Below are 21,928 nucleotides of genomic sequence, written 5' to 3'. Positions count from 1 at the left end.
TGTGGGGGTGTCGGGGCCACCTGTGCCCCCTTATCTCAGTAATGAGCCTCTTACGGGATGATGAAGGAGGAAATGACTTCACAGACACTTCGGATGATTACAGCTTCACATGATGTCACCGACTAAAAGACGTAATAACAAGTTGTACTTTCACTGTTAAACTTTCCAGTAAAAAACTGGTTAATACCTAAATGTTAAACGTTATTGATGAGTGGACATTTTGGGTGTGGGTGGGCAGACCCGGCTGCAGAAACAAATTAGAGGGGGGGCGGGGAGGGGGCATTACATTTTATCTGCCTCAGGCCGAACAGTTGCTCTGTGGCCACTTCTACAGTATTGAGAAATCACTAAAAATAGGCAGTTCATCCTAAAATACATTAAAAACAAGAACAACAAAAAAAACAACTAAATGCAACTTTAGAAAATTTAATCCAGAAAAGAAAGGCTTACTAACATGGACCAAAACGGCTCCATAATATGCACAAAAATCCAAAAGAAACGGAACTTAAAAAAAGCAACCAAACAGCATGAAGTGGTCAGAATTGGTGTTTTACGCATGCCTCAACATTTCTTTTTTCATGTGTTTATGCATGAAATCTGCACGATAGGGCGTTTGACATACTAATGCATACCATTAGTGCAAAATGTTTTGGGTAAAAACAAAAAAAAAGGCTATAAAAGGAGTTGTCGGAAAGGCGGGATGTTTTATCTCCGTAAAACTGACATTTTAAAAGCATCGCCTCCTCTTACCAAGAGGATAATGTTGGAAAGCTTCAGTTCAGGCTTTATTTACTCGTGTTTCTACTTTTACATAAAGCGACATTTTGTTAGAACTCCAACTCCATTTCAGTTTTTCCTACATTGAAATACGAATCTCTCTGTTGTTATGAGGTAAAGCTGCAAACCTTTCCGGAAGAAAAACTGATTTTTGTCGCATTCAAACCTATTTAAAAGAAGGCTTCGATTTCATCGAGGAATTCGGATTCTGTATCAGCTGTAAAAACAAACACTTTCAGTGTCAGCAGCTCCACAAGTGATGAAATTAGAGGCTAAAGAGAAGGACTCACCATGATGAGGGAGCTGAGCAGCATGGTCTGGATCCGCTTCGTACCCTGATGCCTGCGTCACACACAAAACAGTCAAAGTCAGAGAGGCTACAACATCTTTCATTTCCAAAAGGGAAAATCTGAGCCGATCTGAGCTCATCTTTTTCTTTAATGACGGGGGAACAATGATCCTGGTCGCCATGCAGTTAGAAAACTAATGTTTGACCACAGTGGATAGAGGAAACCTGATGGAACCGGCTGACAGGTACAGTTTCAGAGCATGAATACAATATAATCATCATAACTATGTTTCGTTAGTGTGCGGCTGCATGAAAAAAGATTTAAAAAGAACAGATGGGTCTGATACCACGATGTAATGTAATGCAGGAGCTTTTCCATGAGTGGGATGCTTCATTTCCATCTCTGTGCAGCCAATCCAGTGGATCCAGTAGTTTTTTAATTCATATCCAAAGAATGTTTTTTCTTTTTCTTTCTCTCATGAGAACGATCACCTGTTTCTGCCCCCAGTGGCGACCGACAGAGAAAGACTGTTGTTGGAGTTGGAGCTTGTTGATGTCGAAATGTTGACCGGCACACAGTAAACTGTTTCAGAAATGGCGGCATTGTTGTTCTGAGAGGAAGGAGCTAAACCGGGAAAGTGATTCAGGAAATGATGTCGTTAGCCGACCAATCACAACCCTTGCTGTCTCTGCGAGTCTCGGTCGCCTCGGCGGATAGATAGAGAGGAATGTTGGCTGACGCACGCAAGAGACGGAGAGCGTCTCCGTAGGCGAACATAAATCAGCCTTAATACATTTGCATCACAAAATCGTTCTCCAGGAAAAAGTCAGACCTCACAATCGCTTGGCCCTATTTTCTCTCCCTTCGTATCACTGCCTGCTGTGCAGACCGAAGTGCAGATCGAAGTGCAGACACCGTAACAGGTGCGGCTGTCGGCAGGCGGCAGCAGGCAGTGATACGAAGGGAGAGAAAATAGCACCAAGTGATTGTGAGGTCTGACGTTTTCCTGGAGAACCATTTTGTGATGTAAATGTATTACTCTGTTGAACACATATTGTTTTGAGAAGCAAAACGCTTTATTTTTTAAACTCCAGCCAACTAGCCGGACTACCTTCATCAACACCAAAACTCAGCTGGAACTCTGCTCACAGGACGCAGCAGGGGGGAAGAAGATGTTCAGAAATGATGTTTCTGATATGGGATGTCATACAGCTTCATGTCAAAAGAGGCGAACTATCCCTTTAAGGCATCGAACGGTCTGTGAATGTGCAAAATTCGCTGCTACAAAGCCTTCTTTAGCTTAAATGAATGTACACCTGCAGGTTAAACAGGTGTCTGCAGTTAGCCGTGTTTTTACCGTGTGTTTACCGTGTTTACCTGCTGAACTCAGGAACACCGACACGCCGCAGAGTCACATCTCTCCTTCGGCAATAAACCAAAAAGGAAACGAGAGTGTGAAGAGGAGGCGGAGGATAAAGAGGAAGACGGTGTTCATTTGATTTGGGATTATCTGTTGCTGTACTCCTGATGCCTGAGGGATTGTCTTATTTTTGCCCCCCCCTCAGACTCTGTGACCCAGGAGCTGAAAGCACCACGGGGCATCTGGGAGGTGAAGTGAGGACAGATTAAGATGCAGCATGTTGGTGTGTTTCACGTCCACACACTCCAGTGTTACACGTTAAAGGTTTTCTTTTGGTGTATCCGTGGTTGTTTGCTGTCATATCACCCATTTAAATGTGTCACTGTGACTTTTAGCCGGCTTCTGACAACACAGTGCAGACGGAGGAGTTCAGGTGTCTCAGGATCTTAATGAGGGCGCTAATCCGGTCCGTCGTGGTGAAGAGGGAGCCGAGTCCGAAGGCGAAGCTTTCAGTCTGCTGCTCCATCTTTGCTCCAACCCTCACCTGTGGGCACAGATCCGGGTAGAGACCCAAAGAATGAGGTCGTGGACCTAAGCGGCTGAAATGAGGGGGGCGGGGCCTTAAGAGACGGGGGGGGAGGAGCTCCACCATCAACTGAGGTGGTTCGTCTGGTTAGGATGCCTCCTGCTCGACTCCCTTTGGAGGTTTTTTGAGCAGATCTATGTGACCCAACTTCGGATAAGAGGAAGATAATGGATGGATGGCAATACACGCTAAAGATAAATTAAAGTGTTTGCTGAAGTCATTGTATGTTTTATTGATTGTAATAAAGGACGAACGGCCACTGAGGACAGCCAATCAGAACCTTTTGTAGGAGGGAAGCAGTGTTTCATGTCTTTGTGTTATTTTGCTTCATATCCAGATGAAATCACACAAAACAGGCTGTGTTCGAAACCGCATACTTCTACTACTACTCATACTACCTTTTTGAGTTAGTATGCGAGTTTGAGTAAGCGAGAAGTTCCCGGATGCATACTAGATTCGCCGAAATGTTGGGTATGCATCATGAGGTTACTACTCATACTCAAACTACCCAAGATGCAACGTAACGTGACGTCGCCGATCGTCATTTCCTGTCAAAACGGCAGTTTCAAGCTAGCTACAACGAGGGTAGGTTCACTTCCTGTTTTCAAAACAAAAGCACCAATTGTATGGTAATGGCTTTCCCTATGATAAAAGGCAACGGGTATTTTATTTTGTGAAAATAACAGGAAGTGCGTTGCTCACTGCGGCTAGCTTTAGTAGCGCCGAATTCGTGGGAACAAAATTGTAAACAGCCGGTATTTTGTCAGGTTTTCAACACGTTGGGGATCTAAACGACTACTTTCTCACCTGAAAATGTTTCAAATGTTGCTAAAGTTTACAGAGTTTAGAGCTTAAGGGAAATCAGCTTCAGGCCGGCTGATTTCGGCTCGGGCAGGAGCCAAATGCATTGTGGGTAAACGCTCTGCATACTGTCTGATCGATGAGTATGAAGAATGGAAATATGTAGTATGTGGTTTCGAACACAGCCAATAAATCATATAAAAAATAAACTTTGTTCCCTTTTTAATCTGAGCGAAACATGCAGTGGGTCTTTCACTCGCCGTAGGAACCAAAAACATTGTTGTTTTCCATCCAAAACACAGAGCAACAACAGCGTCTCATGAACAGCTCTGGGCTTCTTTTTTTTGTTTTCCGTCCGACTCCCACACACTGTAGCTTTACTCCCGCTCCATTCCTGGTCTGACAGTCATTAGAAAGCTTTAAGTGGTTACCCACAGGTCTCCTGACTCAGTTAAGACCTGCTCACCATCAATCAGACCCAACAGGTAATCAGCCTGTCGGATAAATGAAGCAGTAATGGGGAAATAAAACTTTTCACCAGGGTGAATTCATCAAGCTTCAATCGACTAACTGACGAGTCAAAGCAATCCGACAACAGCGGAGGCGATGGTTTATGCATCCATCCGTCCAACCATTTGAGCATTAGCACCCTTCAGTCAACCCGTGTGTAACAGAGTAGATTTGTTAAAGGTGCAACACCGCAATCTATTGGCGTAGTGGTTGGTTTGGGTACTGCACAGAGAAAAGAGGACCTTAATGTGGTAAGACGGTCTGGGATAATTAATTATTTTATTTTACGTTTCAGATGTTTATTCTTTATAATTTACTGTGTCATGTACTCACTGTGACCTTTGCCAACTGTTCTGAGCGCTTACTGTGAGTTATTAGACCATAAAAGTATGTTTACAGAGTTGTTAATATTGCTAAACTAGCTTAAATGTTTTCCCTCGTGTTAGGTGTTGTTGATTGTCCCGAGACTGTGGCGCTAACTTTCCCACACCACTGCGCTGCTATATGCTGTGTTGCAGGTAAAACTTTGTGTACTATTAGTGTAAGTTTTTATGACGTTTTATTTTGTATTTCAGCCTATGTGAGCATCCTTTTTATTTTTCCAGAGAAATAGCTCACATTTGTTAATCTAATCTTGAATTTGATGTGTTCCTAAAAGATATTTCATGTTACATTAAGATTGAGGGGATTATTAATTTAGGATTTATGGAGTAACAAATGCACTATACCAGAGATAATCATTGCGCGGCTCGCGAGCCACAGGAGGCTCCTAAAGCTCTAATTAGCGGCTCGCACTCGCATAGTAGCTTATAACAATATGGTAACAATAACAATACATTTTTTCAAATAACACAGCGAATACTGCACAGTATTAAGTAATTTTATTAAGTTTGCGTTTTTGTAGTATTAAGTATTTATATTAAGTATTAATTAAGGCTTAATGGTGTTTCCTAAAGGGGGCACACTGTTAAACCTGGCAACGCAGCCCGCTTAAACCACCGTCACACTGACCGCAGAGCAGCTAGCTTCTTTAGCCAGCGCGAGATGCAGGCACAATGGATCGGTTTTTACTTAAAAAAGGGCAAAAACCAGCACAAAAACCAGCACAGAAACCAGCACAGAAACCAGCACAGAAACCAGCACAGAAACCAGCACAGAAACCAGCACAGAAACCAGCACAAAAACCAGCACAGAAACCAGCACAGAAACCAGCCCAGAAACCAGCCCAGAAACCAGCACAGAAACCAGCCCAGAAACCAGCACAGAAACCAGCCCAGAAACAGAAACCAGCACAGAAACCAGCACAGAAACCAGCACAGAAACCAGCACAGAAACCAGCCCAGAAACCAGCCCAGAAACCAGCACAGAAACAGAAACCAGCACAAAAACCAGCACAGAAACCAGCACAGAAACCAGCACAGAAACAGAAACCAGCACAGAAACCAGCACAGAAACCAGCACAGAAACCAGCCCAGAAACCAGCCCAGAAACCAGCACAGAAACAGAAACCAGCACAAAAACCAGCACAGAAACCAGCACAAAAACCAGCACAGAAACCAGCACAGAAACCAGCCCAGAAACAGAAACCAGCACAGAAACCAGCACAGAAACCATGCTCATCCTGAATGTCTCACTATGATTACAACAACAAACTACAAATACAACATGAAGAAAGTCGAGCACATGCACGCCAGCTTCTGCTCAGCCCAGTATTAAGGTAAATGTGGTCTGAATTGAACATGTATCGGCTGTGTTGGTTCTTTTTCTGTGGGATGTTTTATATGTAGAAATGCATATTTGCAAAAGGGGACTTTAGTATGTTGTCGTAAAAGTGGTTCTTCCATTAATTTTGCTGCCAATGTGGCTCTTTGTGAAATAAATAGTGAATATCACTGCTCTATATGATCTCATTAGGATGGGTTTCTGTATTTCACTGATGTTTATTAGACACACAGAGGAAAGAGGACTTTACTGTGGTGTTGTTGATTGTCCCAAGACTGACGCCAACTTTCCCACATCACTGCGGTGCTACATGCTATGTTGCAGGAAAAGAGCTGTAATAAACACCCCATAATCCACCTGGTCGCCGTCTGTGATATGTAGAAGCAACAGTAGTGTGGAGCTGCATCTCACAGATAGCGGTGATCCGTAACACATGTACACATAGTTCAAATGTTCCCTCTCAGTTCTCAGTGAGGAACACTGAAACTTAAAGAACAGACTGAACGTTCAGAGCCAAACCTATGACAAAGTGGGAACCCTGGGGTAATGAACGTGCGACTCACCCAATCTTGACGGTGTCCAAGGTGTGGCAGGGAGTCCCGTACACCGGCACTTTGCCCATAACGAACATCATGACTTCAGCTCGCTGGTAATCTGGCAGGTTTCCACCGAAAAAGCCTGGAGGGACGACACGTGGGATGAGTCACACCTCAAACATCTGGACCACAAACTTTGGTTTTGATCAGAACAAGCAGTGAGACAGAAAAGCTGGCGTACCGATGGTCTGGATGATGGCGTTCTGAACGATCCGCTCTTCGCTCTCTTTCCCGCGGACGGACGAAGCGCTGCTGCTGGAGTTTCTCCTCGAGCTCTCGCCCAGCTCAAAGTCCACGCTCATCCTCAGGTGTTTGAGCAGAGTGTTGAAGACCTCCAGCACCGTGGGACCTGCCGCCACACCGACCAGCACATTAGCGTGGATTTAAATTTCATGGATAAAAAATATGAAAGAAAACTGTCCAATTCAAAAGGACATTTTGGCTCGTTTTACAAGACTTCAGAAAATCTCATTTCTTTCCTTTTCTTTTACTGAAGCATCTTTACGGTTTAAAAAGTTCTCCTTATAACCTCCATTTCAGAGTGAGAGGTCAAAGGGAACCTGCCAACTCTCTTTATCAAACATCCTGTTAAACAACATCACTGAGCTCTATTCGACTGAGCTCGCTGCCTTCTGTTACAGGGAGCTGGTCGACCACTTTGTGGCGTGGTGTGGAAACAATCACCCGATGTTGAACGTAAACAAGATAAAAGATGACTGTGGGGGGTTTTAGGAGGACCAGGAATAAGCAAAACTATCTACATACTGGGAGAAGAGGTGGAAAACTGGGTGTTTCAACAGGTTGGACAAGAAATACAACACAGAGTTTCTACCAGAAGGGACAGAAACAGACTTTAGTCTTGAGGAAGCTCCCTCAATGTCTGCCCCAGATGTTGCACATCTTCTATAAGTCAGTGGTGGACAGAGCAACCTGCTTTGCAGCATCTGTCGGGGAACCAGAGACTCAAAGAAGCCAAATAAACTGTCAAAGAAGGCTGGATCTGTGCTGGGAACCGTCCCAAGAGCTGATTGATCAACAAAGTGGACAACGCTGCCCAGCCTCTGACTTTCAAAACTTAATCACATTTTAACTACTGATTTTATCTATTGTCCTTATTTCTTTCTTTTTTGTTTAAAATTTAAATAATGTTTTTCATTTCTACTGTTTTAATGTATCTTTGAATCGCCTTGTTGTTGAATTGTGCTGTACAGATAAACCTGCCTGGCCTCTACACCAGGGATTTTGAACTGATCCTTGAAAGGGCCGGTGTGGCTGCAGATTAACAACCCAGTACGTTCAGTCAGAGGCTTCTTCACCTTTGTTATAATTTATTCCCATCATTTATTAAAGTTTTTACACTGAAACAATATAATTTCCCTTTGGGGATTGATCAAGTTTTACTGAACTGAAACAAAGATATCGTCTTTATAACACAGAAAGTTCAGTAATGCTTCTATTGATGTGACGATGACTGAAGCTGCTGTACTTTTATGTTGCATTTAACCAGAGATGGGACCAAGTCACACATGTGCAAGTCTCAAGTAAGTCCCAAGTCATTTTTTCTTGGGGAGGTCAAGTCAAGTCCTGTAACAGGTCAAGTCAAGTCACCTTATTATTGCAGTTTTACCTGCAGAATCTGATCTTAATAAAGTGAAAACACAAAGATATAAGTAACTGTCAGTAAACATCATTGGCCAATGTGTCCAACCTGTCCACCCCGTATCATATCAAGCTAACGTTAGCTAACTACCGACTAGGCTAACAGGATAATATTAGCTAATTTGACGAGCACTTACTGGTCAGAATGGCTCTTCAAATGACGAACAAAGTTCGAAATTATGCTAGATGCTTAACACTCAAGTCATTGTGTCTCAAGTCAAGTCAAGCGCCGAGTCTTTAACTTCCAAGTCCGAGTCGAGTCTCAAGTCATCAAAACAGCAACTCGAGTCGACTTGAGTCCCCATCTCTGCATTTAACAATAGTCAGCTGTAACAAAGGGGGCATAAAAGGACCTAGAAACAGTTCTGCTTCAAAGCTGCTTTGGTAAGAAGCAGCAACACAGTTGGCTTCAGGTCTAATGGTGCTGGCTGAAAAAACAAAGTTAAATGAGTAATAATACTGAGGCTTCATGGCAGGTAAGAAAATATACGAATTTAAAGCCTTTTTCGTGGCTCCTGAGGCAGATACCCGACAAACTGCAGCAAAGGGCGGTGCACAGTAACAGACTGCGGTGCAGTTGTCCTAATTTACTGTGTCACAGAAAGCAACACCTCAGATTATCGTGCAGTCGGTGCTGACTGGCTCACCCCCCCATCTCCCCCCCCCCCCACCACGGCCTGGGGCCCCGCGAGGCCTCAACTCTGAAGCACTGAGGACCCGTCAGTTTAAAACACGTGGGCACAAATGTTGCCTGCAGTCTGTACGTGAAACTCGGGTGGCAACATCCTGTGAAATCCATCCGCTCGTCAGAAACAACAACTGGTCCTTTAACATTTACTTTCGTCTTTACAACAGTAGCTAAAACTGCAGCACAGAGCAACCAGAAACACAGAAACACAGTCTCAAAGAGTCTAAAAACACAAAATACATACAATTCATGGAGTTGTATTATTGGTTTTCTGCATTTTCATATGAATATCAGGTAGAGATGCACCTTTCAGTAATTTAGTCAAATAAAACAACCTAAATGTGTTCCTCAAAAACGACTAAACAAGTTCAGTTTTTAAGGCGTTGTTGTTGTTTGTTTGGATTTTATTATTCAAGTCCAGCCTGTAGCTCCATTTAACATCTTTCAATCTGATCCAAGAAACAAACCAACATGTTATTGCATGAAACCAGCTTTTCTGCGTTTCTGGTCACTCTATACGTGTTTGGATTGACTCAGTAATAATAACTGTTGGGTTTAAACGGAGTCCCATCGAGTGTGGATGGCATCAACATGCATCTTAAATCCATAAATCCATCAATTTATCTGAGTGAAAGTATCTGCCACATGGTGGGCCTCACGTGAGAAAAGACTCGCATCAGTTTGTTTGAACTGTCCGATGAAACATTTGTAAATATTAGGGCTGGGCGAGTTAACTCGTTATTATCGAGTTAACACAATTATTTATAGCGCATTAGCGCAGGTTTTATTATTTATTATATTATTGTAAAAGTCTGTTGCTCACAGGCTTTTATTTTGTAAAAGTCTGTTGCTCACAGGCTTTTATTTTGTAAAAGTCTGTTTCTGTCTCCTGTGGAACCGGAAAAGAAAGTAATCGGCGGATCCACCAAACATGGAGAAGGGTACGGAACTTTTACTCGGCCATTTTCATTTTAAAGTTCTTCCAGACGGCGGAGTCGACAGAACCAAAGTCATCTGTAAACACTGCCAAGTTGAATTGTCTTCTCAGCGTAGTATTTCCAGTCTAAAATATCACTTAAAGGCAAAACACACAACTGATAGCAGCAAGTCATTCAAGGAAACAGACAGTGGAGCGAGGCTTCTACATAAAAACTACAGAAAGATGCTGATGTTAAAAGTGTGTTTGCACAACAAATGTTATGGCACTTTCATTCATATGGCAGCACATTTAAAATAAAGCTAAATGCTAAAAGCTATACGCTACTTTTGGATTCATTTTTGGATTTTGCGTACAAATGCGATTAATCAGGGAAATCATGTGATTAATTAGATTAAAAAAGGTTTAATCGTTGCCCAGCCCTAGTAAACATAATCAGTTTGATTATTTTCTCTACAGCGCAGAAGACAACTGAAGACATCAAACGATGCGTCTGAGTTTTCAAAGTGTAAACTAGCTCATCTCAGACCATCTGAGCTGGGTTAAGGTACCTCACACCACATCGTCCTGTTAAAAAAAAAAAACAATGCTGGGTCCAGCTGAGTCAGAAGAAGTTCAGATGGTGTTTGGCAACCATCCTGGTAAAGTGTTGCTCCAATCAGACTAAAGCCCAGACTTTAACCGGCACGATGTCCATTCTTTGTGTTTCTTATCGTCTTCTTGGATTATTTTCAGCAACTCCACCACGAAAGCCGACTTTACCCCGGTTTTCTCCAGCAGTTAATGTTGGGATGCATCCACCGCATGAACCATGTGACGCATTCATGTCGGCTCTAATCTAAGCTGCTGTTGTCATTTGATCCTGGGCAGCACTGAAGCTTTTTCTGTAGCATTCACAGCCGATGTTCTGTCCCGTAACCCTCCTCTGTGAACCGCCCTAACGGAGCTCGTTCATTTAATGAAAAACGTAAAAAGCTGAACGTCTTATCGAGGAGCTTTGATGTCTTCATTTGGTCTCCAAGTGTTTCTCCTTTATTAGAACTGGACATAAAGTGTGTGCTATAACACAAATATTCTGCAGAGTGCTTGTTAATGCCAGCTCACTGTGGGGGGGTGGGTGGGGGTCATCTGCATTTAAAGTTCAGTCTAACTACATGGTCATACTGTACCGAGCCACAGATTGGGAGGAGTTGTTCTTTCACTTTCAATGCTGAACACGTCGCTTTTTCTGGACTCTTGGATCATTCCTGCCGGGATGGAAGTTCCCCCCCCCAGACAGAGACAGTAAAACAGGTTGATGAAAGCAAAAATGATTACGATAAAAACAAGTTAATTTAAATCCGTTTCCTCACCACAGCGGGAGGTTTTCACCTTCATTTAACAATCAAATAAAACACAGCTAATGTTGTTTTCCGTGTATTTGTTTCCGTTCTTCCTTCTTCGAGGTGACAAACCTTTATTCTTATTTAATTATCATATAATTAGCACATAGAAACACCACAGAGGAGCAAGACACGGTCAGAGAGACTCCAGCAGCTGCTGGAACACCTGTAAGTCTCTGCTTTTATGTTCAGGTGTTGACTCATTGGCTGCCAGCCATTTTCATTTCAGAGAGACCCATACTGCCAAGTGTTTTACAGTTATTTTGACTGATTTTCCAAGACCCACAGAAAAGTGTGTCTTATGACTATGTACACACCGAAATTACCAAACGAAAGAGTAGACTCTCTTCTTTCACCAGGAAAAAAAGTTTGTTTCTACCATTTTCAGTCCTTTAGTAATAGACAGTAGAACATAGGTTGGTTTCACCAAAAACAGCTGTTTGACCAAAAAAACGGAGAAAACAAGCTTTTTTTTTGTGCATAGTGGCACTGCTGCCACCTTGCGGGTATATTCTCTGTTTAGTGTTTACAAGCCTAAGATTTAGTGACAAACTCCGCTAGATTGTCCCCCAGCCCGCTCCGTTAAAAAACGCAATTGACGTCTATAGACGTCTTTGGCAGTCAGCGTTTTTTTTTAAATTGACGTCTATAGACGTCAATGGCACCGAAAGAGTTAATGGAATAACGAACACCAAGCCTCAGATTTGGGATCACATGCAACAGAAGTGCTCAGTAAGGACACCAGGTTCGTCACTGACCTCGAATAAGTTCGATATTCCCTTCATCCGTTTCGCAGAGACGTGTCAAAATGAGTTTCATCCTTTGCTAATTAATTCATTAATTTTGACACTTTAACAAAATGTCAGAAAGAGACAAAAAGAGACGGGTTTTCTTCTCCAAGTCACCGATATAAAAAGCCTTAATTAAGACACCCTGTGATGTGGGAGGTGTTTCCATTAACACTTCTGAACCCTGACATTTTCTTCAATACTTAATATAGCACATTTAAAATAAGAGAGGCTCATTATTCTGAACCGAAAGCTTCACATTAAGCAAAAGCTAACTGTATGTCTCTGGGTTTTAAAATCTTCCTTCGACATAAAAAGGGAGGTGAAAAATCAAAGTATGGCAAAGCTCTACGCACCATTTGAGCCAACTCATTGGTGAGATTTAGGCTATGTACACACGTAGCCGGGTATTTTTAAAACCGAATGTTTCCCCCCCCTTCCGTTTATAAAATAATCTGTATCCACATTGCCTCGTTTTCGAAAAAAACTCCTTCCACACGTAACCGAACATCTGCGTTTTCACCTGTCTTGACAACCCAAATGCTGTTTTGCGCAATCTGCCCTAGTCAGCTAAATAATAAAGTGTGCACGCTACTTTTTTGAGCACACTGACAGGTGATCACATGACAGTGGACTGCCCCTCGATATGAGGACGTAATAATTCCGACAGCGACAGGAGTGAGGACCGGGACATGCGGAAATTGTCACGCCATTCCTCTGGGAGTACGACTTGGGCGTGTAAAATCAAGGCGGTAAACAGCGCCTGCACAATAATAACCACCACAGTTCTCAAGGCATCCATGCTTCTTCAGTAAACAAAGGTCCCACTTTAGACTTTAAAGCAGATTTCTTGTTATTTTGGCGCATATTGTGACGTTCGAAAACGCAAAACTCCGGTTATCTCTGTCTACACGCAGCTGCATAAACGGAGTTTTCAAAAATCTTCACTTTGCCCGGAGTTTTTAAAAACATGCGTTTACGGTGCGTTTTTATGCGTTTTCATGTGGATGACAGGTCCAAACGTAGAAAAATATATTCGTTTTAGCAGATACCCGGCTACGTGTGGATGGGGCCTTAGACTCCAAAGCTTCCACTGAAGGACCACCCAAAGGCATGGTGGGAAATGAGGGCCGTCGCTTCCACGTGTATTCAATAAATCACTAAAATATGGCATCGAATAGCCCCCCCGGACAGTTTCTGACATATTTTAAAGGCAATTCTTTCTTTCATGTTGCTTAATGCATTGGTAAAACAGCACTAGAGAAGTTTGTGAACCTTAAAACTATGCGATTGTGACTCGTTTTGAAGTGCATTGTGTTTTGTTGTGCACACCGGGGGGCTGGGGTACCGCAGTTCACGACTTTTCCAGCCCGGCACCACATTGTTCTGCTGTACGGTCTTTTGGCATTTTTGTGGGGTTTTGATGGCGTCTTCGTGGCCTTTACATTCATATATTCAAATCTAGGCTAAAAACCTACTTATTTAGGATGGCTTTTAATACCCAGTAGTATGATGACACTTTTATCTTATTTGATTTTGTTATATTTTATTGCTTTCACTGTTCTTTTATTGTTTTTATTTGTTTTTACTTATTCTTCTCTTTATTTATTACCTGCTGTAAAGCACTTTGGTACACCGTAAGGATTATCTGTAAAAGGCAGTATAAATAAAGTACATTTACATTTACGTATGTATGGCTCTACATGATCATTCATTTTATGACAGCGGTGCTAGAGCCCACAACTGTAGGCGGACTTTAAATATCAACATGGAAACTGTGTTCTGGGTGTTTTTATTGGGTCTATTGTGTGAGAACCATCTTCGTGTTGACTGGATCTTTTAGTGAAGATATATTCGTGAATTTAGGGGCAAACTTTGTCGGTGGGAGTTTAAAAAAAAAAAAAAAAAGCAGCAGAGAGATGTTCCAGTGCATTCTGGGAGCAAAAACACCACAACTTAAAAATTATAATGTAAAAACTAAAGGTCGGCATCATCCCGTTACTGTTTCAGAGAGGAGAATCTTTTCTGGTTACGAACATTTCTTTGAGCTCTGGGACTCTAACTGTATTTGGCGCTATATAAATAAAAATTTATTGAATTTTAAATGTTTCTAACACGAAAACAGAGTGTATGATTATAACTTACAGATTAATTAAAGCTCTACACAGACTAACTTGTGAAATATCCAATCAACATAAATGTATTGAGTTTAACAACCCCAAACTTATTACATTTACACTGAGCAAACATATTTCTCAGGCTAAAATGTGCTATTCTTGCAGCTCTCAGCTGGAACAACATGCACCCACGTATCATAATATATTTCTACTCTTTTAAGCTTGCTTGCAGTCATCTTAGCAGCTGAGAAATAAACTAAATCAACACCACTTTGACCCCCCTCCGTATGTATCCGTGTTGACTTTACAGCAGATACTGACACTTTGTTGAATATCTTTGCACATTATTGTCATCTGTGGACGTAGACGGTGTGATCCAGTGGGATCTCATTAATTACATTTGGAGGTCAGAAACTCCACATGGCACCTAATAAAACTGTAAGTGTGAAAATCATAAAGTAACATCAGAGTCAGGCGATGATTGTGTTTGTATTTTTCCGTTTCCGACTAGTTTTACATAAACACTGGAACATTATTTTTCTTATGTACTTTGTGGTTCAAATGTTCATCAAATTAGAGATTAAAATATTCAACAAACACCCTTTTATTTGGATTAATCTCAATAATTTTAGATTAAACCAAAGGGTTATCACTGTAGTAGTTCCTATGGAGGGAAGCAGCGCGTGTCTTTAACTCACCCACAGATCCTTTGGCGGCGATGGCCACCGTCTCCAGCAGCACCTGGACGATGCCGGCTCTGACCCGCGGTGTGTTCTTGTTGTTGGTGTCCAGGTGGTTCAGGACCTGCTGGATGACGTGGTGAGAGTGCTGAGCCTGGAAACAACCAGAGAAAACAAAGAGGATTAAAATCAGAGCCAAAAAATAAACGGATGCAAAGTTTCAGAGAAAAAAAAAGCTACTCGCTAACTGTAAAAACAGAGGCCAGGAGGCTGACTGGTCAGCTCTACTGACCTGAATAATACGAGCCAACAACTTGTATTATCGAACGAATGAGCAACATTTTTCCAGGAAAAAAGCAAACTCTCACAACTTTAAATTCAGTTTCATGGTGACTTTAAAAGGCTGATATATGATCTTAGGAAACTACGAACTCCGATTAAAACAACAGCCAAAAAAACTAGGGCTGGGCGAGTTAACTCGTTATTATCGCATTAACTTGTTTATTATTTAACGCAGATAAATATTTTCATCGTGCATTAACACAGGTTTTATTGTTTATTTTATAAATATTTATTTATATTTATTGTAAAAGTCTGCTGCTGTCTGCTGCGGAACAGGAAAATAAAGTAATCGGCGGATCCACCAAACATGGAGAAGGGTACGGAACTTTTACTCGGCCATTTTCATTTTAAAGTTCTTCCAGACGGCGGAGTCGACAGAACCAAAGTCATCTGTAAACACTGCCAAGTTGAATTGTCTTCTCAGCGTAGTAGTTCCAGTCTAAAATATCACTTAAAGGCAAAACACACAACTGATAGCAGCAAGTCATTCAAGGAAACAGACAGTGGAGCGAGGCTTCTACATAAAAACTACAGAAAGATGCTGATGTTAAAAGTGTGTTTGCACAACAAATGTTATGGCACTTTCATTCATATGGCAGCACATTTAAAATAAAACTAAATGCTATAAGCTATACGCTACTTTTGGATTCATTTTTGGATTCTGCGTACAAATGCGATTAATCGTGATTAATCAGGGAAATCATGTGATTAATTAGATTAAAGATTTTAATCATTGCCCAGCCCTAAAAAAAAAACCTAAATAAAAGCGTTGCAAACAGCTCTTTAACTCTTTGATTTCAGCTAAACGGTTCCATTTAGACTTGTATTGTATCCATCTGTTTATGGGAATCATATAAACCAAAGAAGGAGGAAAAGCTAGAGAAAGGCACATGTGTGGACCCTTTCTGACAGAGAGCTAATGAACAGGAAACAGGAGGACCAAGAGGGATAAAGTTAGCGAGCTTTGGTAAAAACATCAATTTACAGATGTAGCCTCTCCCAGAAAGGGATAAAGTGGATCGTTTTGCAGCCAAAGACCTGAAATGGGAATGTGGATGTGATCAGGATCCCCGAAATACTTTGAAACATCCACATTTTACATTCCATACAAGGCTTTTCCGACTGAGGACCAAGGCCTCACGCTGGAAGGTGCTCATTTCCATCCCATTGCTTCATACTGGGCCCCAGACCATGGCAACGGAGCAACTTTGACTTATTTATTTCATCGATCCATTAACCTCGCCTGGCCGCTGCATTCAGCTCCAACCATTGCTTTAAGACTTCATAACATCAAAAATCATTCTAAAACATTGATATAAAGAGTTTTTTCCTCTTTAAACTGGAGGTTTTTCCCACCAATCTGTTGAATATGTGTCCCGTCTCATTCTTACTTCTTTTTTAAAGGAATTAAAAGTGAGACCAAGTCCTGTTAAGAGTAGAAATCAGGTGAATATGGAGCGTCGGCTGTGGCTCTTTTAGATCATTTCATGATTTCCTGCAGTTGCCGAATGTGAAATCAACCCGAGGACGTCGCCGGCGTGCGTTTCAGGGACGGATTTTGATCTCTGCGAGGGCTGCCGACACCGTTGATTCCTTCTGACAGCAGAGTGTTCGACGGGGTGCGTTTGTTTTTCGTCACTTTTAGATCAAAGAGGTCTCACGGCAGACAGACGCAAACCTCCCCGGGTAGATCAAACAGACGAAACTTTGCTATGAAACGCATGAAGGGCCTAAAAGACTCTAACCCTAACCCAACAGTAGAAAGATAGAAGTTTCTAATTGATGTTGGTTCAAACCAGGCATGATCCTCGGGAGGATCACAGCCCAGAGACTGATGTCTGGTTTAGATAAAACTCTTTTTTTTTTTACAGTAAAATACTGTTAAAACAAGGCGTTTGATTCCTTTCCAGGTGCCAGAGGCTGTGTGGCTCCCCTCTGTGCTCTGCAACAGACCGTTGCTTCAGGGGACAACCCTGCAGAATACTATCCTCCAGGCTGGGGTTGGCCACAGTCTCTGATAAGCATGCCTTTCTGAGAAAAACATGTTATTTTTCACCAGGCAGCGGGAGTCGGCCCAGCACAGCCAGACTGAGCGCGAGAGCTGCCAGAAGTCATGCAGGCTGGTGAAATGAATCCATGTCCTCCAGTCCTATCTGCAGGTCGCTGCTCTTATCGGCTTCGGAGCGTCTGTGAGAGGCACTATGAAGGGTAACCAAGCGTTTTAAAGCATATTTCTGGGCTGTGGTCAGAGAGAGCGGTGCTGTCAGCAAACAGCCACTCTGGTGTCACGATTAAATCCCCCGCTGATCAGAGCCGGAGACGGCAAAGAGCCACAACTATTGCAGTCATTTCACACAGGGAATCAACGAAGATTGCCCCCTTCAGCCAGATGTTAGAGGGTATTTCACACTTTGCTGAAGGCACATTTGCTTTTTAAAAGGCCATCATCTTCTGTGAAAATGAGTAAATGTTTCCCCTGAAACCAGTCTTCTGTATGATTAACATTTCTGTAGGAGAGGTGACGTCTAACTGGCGACTTTCCCATTAAACTAACCGGTATTCAGCTGATCACTAAAAGTTCCGTACCCTTCTCCAGGTTTGGTGGATCCGCCGATTACTTTCTTTTCTGGTTCCGCAGCAGACAGCAACAGACTATTACAAAATAAAAGCCTGTGAGCATCAGGCTTTTACAAAATAAAAGCCTGTGAGCAGCAGACTTTTACAAAATAAAATAAATAATAAAACAGGGTCCGTGGCGTTGTGGGTTAAGCAGGCGCCCCATGTACAGAGGCTACAGTCCTCACTGCAGCTGTTCCTCAGTTTTTTAATTAAAAATTTTTTTTTTTAAATAAATTTTTTTAAAAACTGCGTTAATGCGCGATTAAATGTTTATCGGCATTAAATAATCGGTGGTCCAAGCGCGTCAACTAGGTTTTAATGTCGAAATACCTCAGTGGCTTAAAGCGTTGGCTTAGCTTCTACAATTAGTGTTGTTGTTATTATTGTTGTTAATATACAATCATTGTAAATATTTATAACTTATTTTGAGCAACTTGACCAATTTGAAATCCCCCCATTGGGGGATGAATAAAGTGTTTTTCTATTCTATTTCTATTCAAATATAATTAAACATGTTCATATCATCATATCAAACTTTTAAAGCATGGTGACGGTGGATGGTCTGCGTTACAGTATGCTTTGGAGATTTTAATGACTAATGAAACCGCACAGCTGTTATCAACTAGCAAGATACTTTACTTTGAAGTTGAATGAGAAGCTACACCACCGTACACAACAGAGTTGCATTAAAATGGTGGTGATTGGAACAATTGAGAATACTGATGTCTAATCAGACAGAGAGTGGCAGCTCGTCACCACAGGTAAAACCACCGGGGGAGGAGGGTTTAAACAGAGTTTGAACTCATTTTAATAACATGACCTGTTAGATTATTCATTGGTCAAATGAACCCTCTGGTTATGCATTAATGTAACATTAGCAGTTCTGACTTGTTGCATGATTAAAGTGATGCGTATACTTTATTAAGTCCGAACTCGTCACATTATTGTAAATGTTAATATAAAGCATCAAAAGAGGTACTTCACCTATGACACCAACATGTTCAGTACCTGTCTGATAAGTATCAATGTTACCAAAACTAAATTATCCAATAAATATCATTAAAAACAGTATTTTTCATCAGATCTGAGAGTTTGCCATTTTGGAGAAAATGACTGAAAATGCTGACGACGTGCTCCCGAATATATTCGTTGAGTTGGCCAATCAGAACAGATGTGGCCAACAGAGCAGCCAAGCTATGAAGCTAACGAAGTCCCGGAGCTTTATTACAACAAGATGACAATTTCAAAACACCATAGAGGCAGCGTTACTCTGCTCAGTTCTCTTACGAACAAAAAGACAAACATGGAGTCAAACAACGAACTTCAGTTTTACCAAAAAACCTTTAAGAGACGAATATCTACAAAATCAAAAGAGCTGCTCAGAGAAGAAAGTTACTAAAACCAAAGCCAGTCTGTTCAGATTTTTGCTCCGTTGGTCATCTGAGAGCCAAACGTGCGACTATACAGCAACTCAGAGCCGATGTAGAAAATAAACTTGGTCGATCTGATTTAGTATCACACATTTTGTGCGTATTGTACCTGAATGGAGTACATGATGATTCTGAAACAGGAAACTGCAAAATCATTGGGGTCCCACAGGTGATGATTGTCCAGGTGACTGCAGAGAAGAAAAACAGAGACATTTTTTTTTTTTAATGCTACAAACACTCCACAGCAACATTAACGGAAAATAACACAGAAACTTGGCTATGGTGAGAAACGACCCAACTGTTTTCATGAAGGTCAGTGGGGTCACATGGCACTGAAAGGATCGGATTATTGGCTAAATTACAATAAGACTGAGTTGAGCAAGGGTAATTCTCCTTGGATATATGGCGGTGAATGAATCGGATCAGAGGCAAAAGCAACAATTGTAATATCGCCTCCTTTGACTTCCGGGTCACGACCCCGGGAAAAATCTTGAGCAAGCGCAGAACACAAAGTCTAATTCACCACGTGCTTCACCGTCTGCAAACACGTTTAATTTGACTTTCAACCGAGTTATCTCGGGGTCTTAATCCGATCACGAGTAATCCGATCCAATTTCTTGTCAGATTAAGGTGTCTACATGCACTTAATAACTCAATCTTATTGTAATTTAGCCAATTATCTGATCCTTTCAGTGCCATGTGACCCCACTGAGTGTCTCACACAATTTGTTAACACGTTTATAGTAGAGACCGTGTCAGGTTTCAGCTGTTGGCAGGGGTGGGACGATATGCTTTGGTCAGGATTCGATTGTGTCACGATTCTAAGGTGCCGATTCAATTTGTATCACGATTCTTGATAATTGTGATTCGATATAATCAGTAATTGCAATTTTCTTCCTGATTAAAAAACAAACAAATTAAATCATACACTTCTGGAATGAATGTCATTCCCATAAACGATGCACATCAGTCTGTGTCAGTCAGTCCAGCAGCTGACATTTATTTCAACTGAGACAAAAAGAGTTTTTTTTTTTAAAGTTTACAGTTACAAAATTAATTGAAATGTCCACACAGCACAAATGTGGGCTAGCTTAATGTAATGAATTGATTAAGTTTTTCGGGACACGGATATGACGTAATATAATTGATTAAGGGGAGAAAAATCGATTTTTAAAATCATCCCATAAAAAAAATGGCGACATGTATATGAATCGATTTTTTCGCCCACCCCTAGCTGTTGGTGTAACCAGCATTGATTATAGATCAACTCAAGAGGAAGCATTAACAGCGTAAACTAAAGAGGGCCAGATGTGGATCTTTGGGGTACACCACAGGTCAAAGAGGCTGAATGAGAAAAAGACCCGTCAGTTGTGTGAGAGCTAAGTTAACCGGGTAAGACCTTCTATTGGTTAACGTCTAAATATGAAGTTATTGAGCAATAATGTGTTAAGAAAGCCACACTGACTGGAAAACAGGTAAAGAGGTTGATGACATGTTGGATTCAGTGGTGGACTGAAGACGATTTCACTTGGTTTTCATCACCTTCCCCAAACGTTTGGTGGGTCGGAATCAATTTATTCCAATCGGAGAAGTAATCATGAGGACAGATTCTGACTGATTCTTTGGCCTCTAAAGGACATACTGGATTCATTTCAACCAATATCTTTAAAAAAAAAACAATGTTTCAGGTGTAATAATGGAGCAAAACAGTCCTTGTAATGCTTTAAAGGCGTCATGATGCAGCTCCACTGTTTAACTGAACAATGCTCCGGTGGACTACCAGACAAAAATAGGCCGATATAATTAGATAATGCAGAGGAGGTCCAGTTACACAAAGGGCATGAAAACACAGGGAAAGCAAAAGAAAATCCAACACATCCCACTGCAGATCTTGGAGGGAAACGTACAGAACATGTGCGAGACGAAGCCACAGAGGAGAGTCACGAGTTCAGAGGTTTAAAGAAATAAATAAATAAAAAACAACACATCACACGGGCGTCAAAGACGATGGACGACGAGATTTACTCATCTCTGCGGGAGCTGACCTGCAGCCTCAAGGTAAACTCAGATATACTCATCTATATGTAGATGCACACACAGGCAGGTGGAGGTTGGTTTATTCACCCACCCACTTACAGCCGGAGCAGCTTCCACAACATTACAGCCTTCAACATGCACACCGGGTCTATAAAAGCTGCGAGTTCGGTCCAGAAGTACCTCAACATTTCTGCTGTTTATTCAAACTCTTCTAATCATAAGAAGTTTAACCCAATAAAACCAGATGCAACGTGTGCGTGGATCTCCTTCTAATACTGATGAAAAAGTGGCAAAGTCAGTCGTTATGATGAAATCAGAAGGTTTTACCTCTCAAATTACTCTAATTTAGACATTTTTGTGAAGTTTTAGGGCTGTTTTAGATCAGGTCTGAATGCGTTCAATGCTGAGACCTAGTCACACATCCATAGGTGTCCATCCATTGAAAAGAAAAGGCTGTGTTTAATGTTTTAAACTGAAAAAAAAGGAGCGTGAATCTCTGCCCAAATTAAAGTCTTTTCAAAAGACAACAGATTTCTTCATGTTTTATGGCAGAATTAGCGTTACACCTGCTGTACAGAAGGAACCAATTTGATTTAGGCACCGTAAG

General features: G+C 41.6%; 1 protein-coding gene across 4 annotated transcripts in view; it reads right to left on the bottom strand.

Moving 5' to 3' along the window:
- Positions 1-21,928, bottom strand: part of efr3a (EFR3 homolog A (S. cerevisiae)) — a 158,354-nt gene that overhangs the window by 25,110 nt on the left and 111,316 nt on the right. For all 4 annotated transcript variants that reach the window (XM_075482695.1, XM_075482696.1, XM_075482693.1 and 1 more), the window contains 5 exons: positions 19,394-19,472; positions 14,912-15,047; positions 6,824-6,991; positions 6,610-6,724; positions 1,068-1,119 (listed from right to left, as the gene is read on the bottom strand). In XM_075482695.1, the coding sequence (XP_075338810.1) occupies positions 1,068-1,119; positions 6,610-6,724; positions 6,824-6,991; positions 14,912-15,047; positions 19,394-19,472 (550 nt within the window). The remainder of the gene's footprint in view (positions 1-1,067; positions 1,120-6,609; positions 6,725-6,823; positions 6,992-14,911; positions 15,048-19,393; positions 19,473-21,928) is intronic.

The sequence above is a fragment of the Odontesthes bonariensis genome, chromosome 14 (assembly GCF_027942865.1).
Source record: "Odontesthes bonariensis isolate fOdoBon6 chromosome 14, fOdoBon6.hap1, whole genome shotgun sequence".
Classification (NCBI taxonomy): Eukaryota; Metazoa; Chordata; class Actinopteri; order Atheriniformes; family Atherinopsidae; genus Odontesthes; species Odontesthes bonariensis.
The sequence above is the reverse complement of the archived record's forward strand: the minus strand, read 5'-3'. Positions and strand labels throughout refer to the sequence as shown.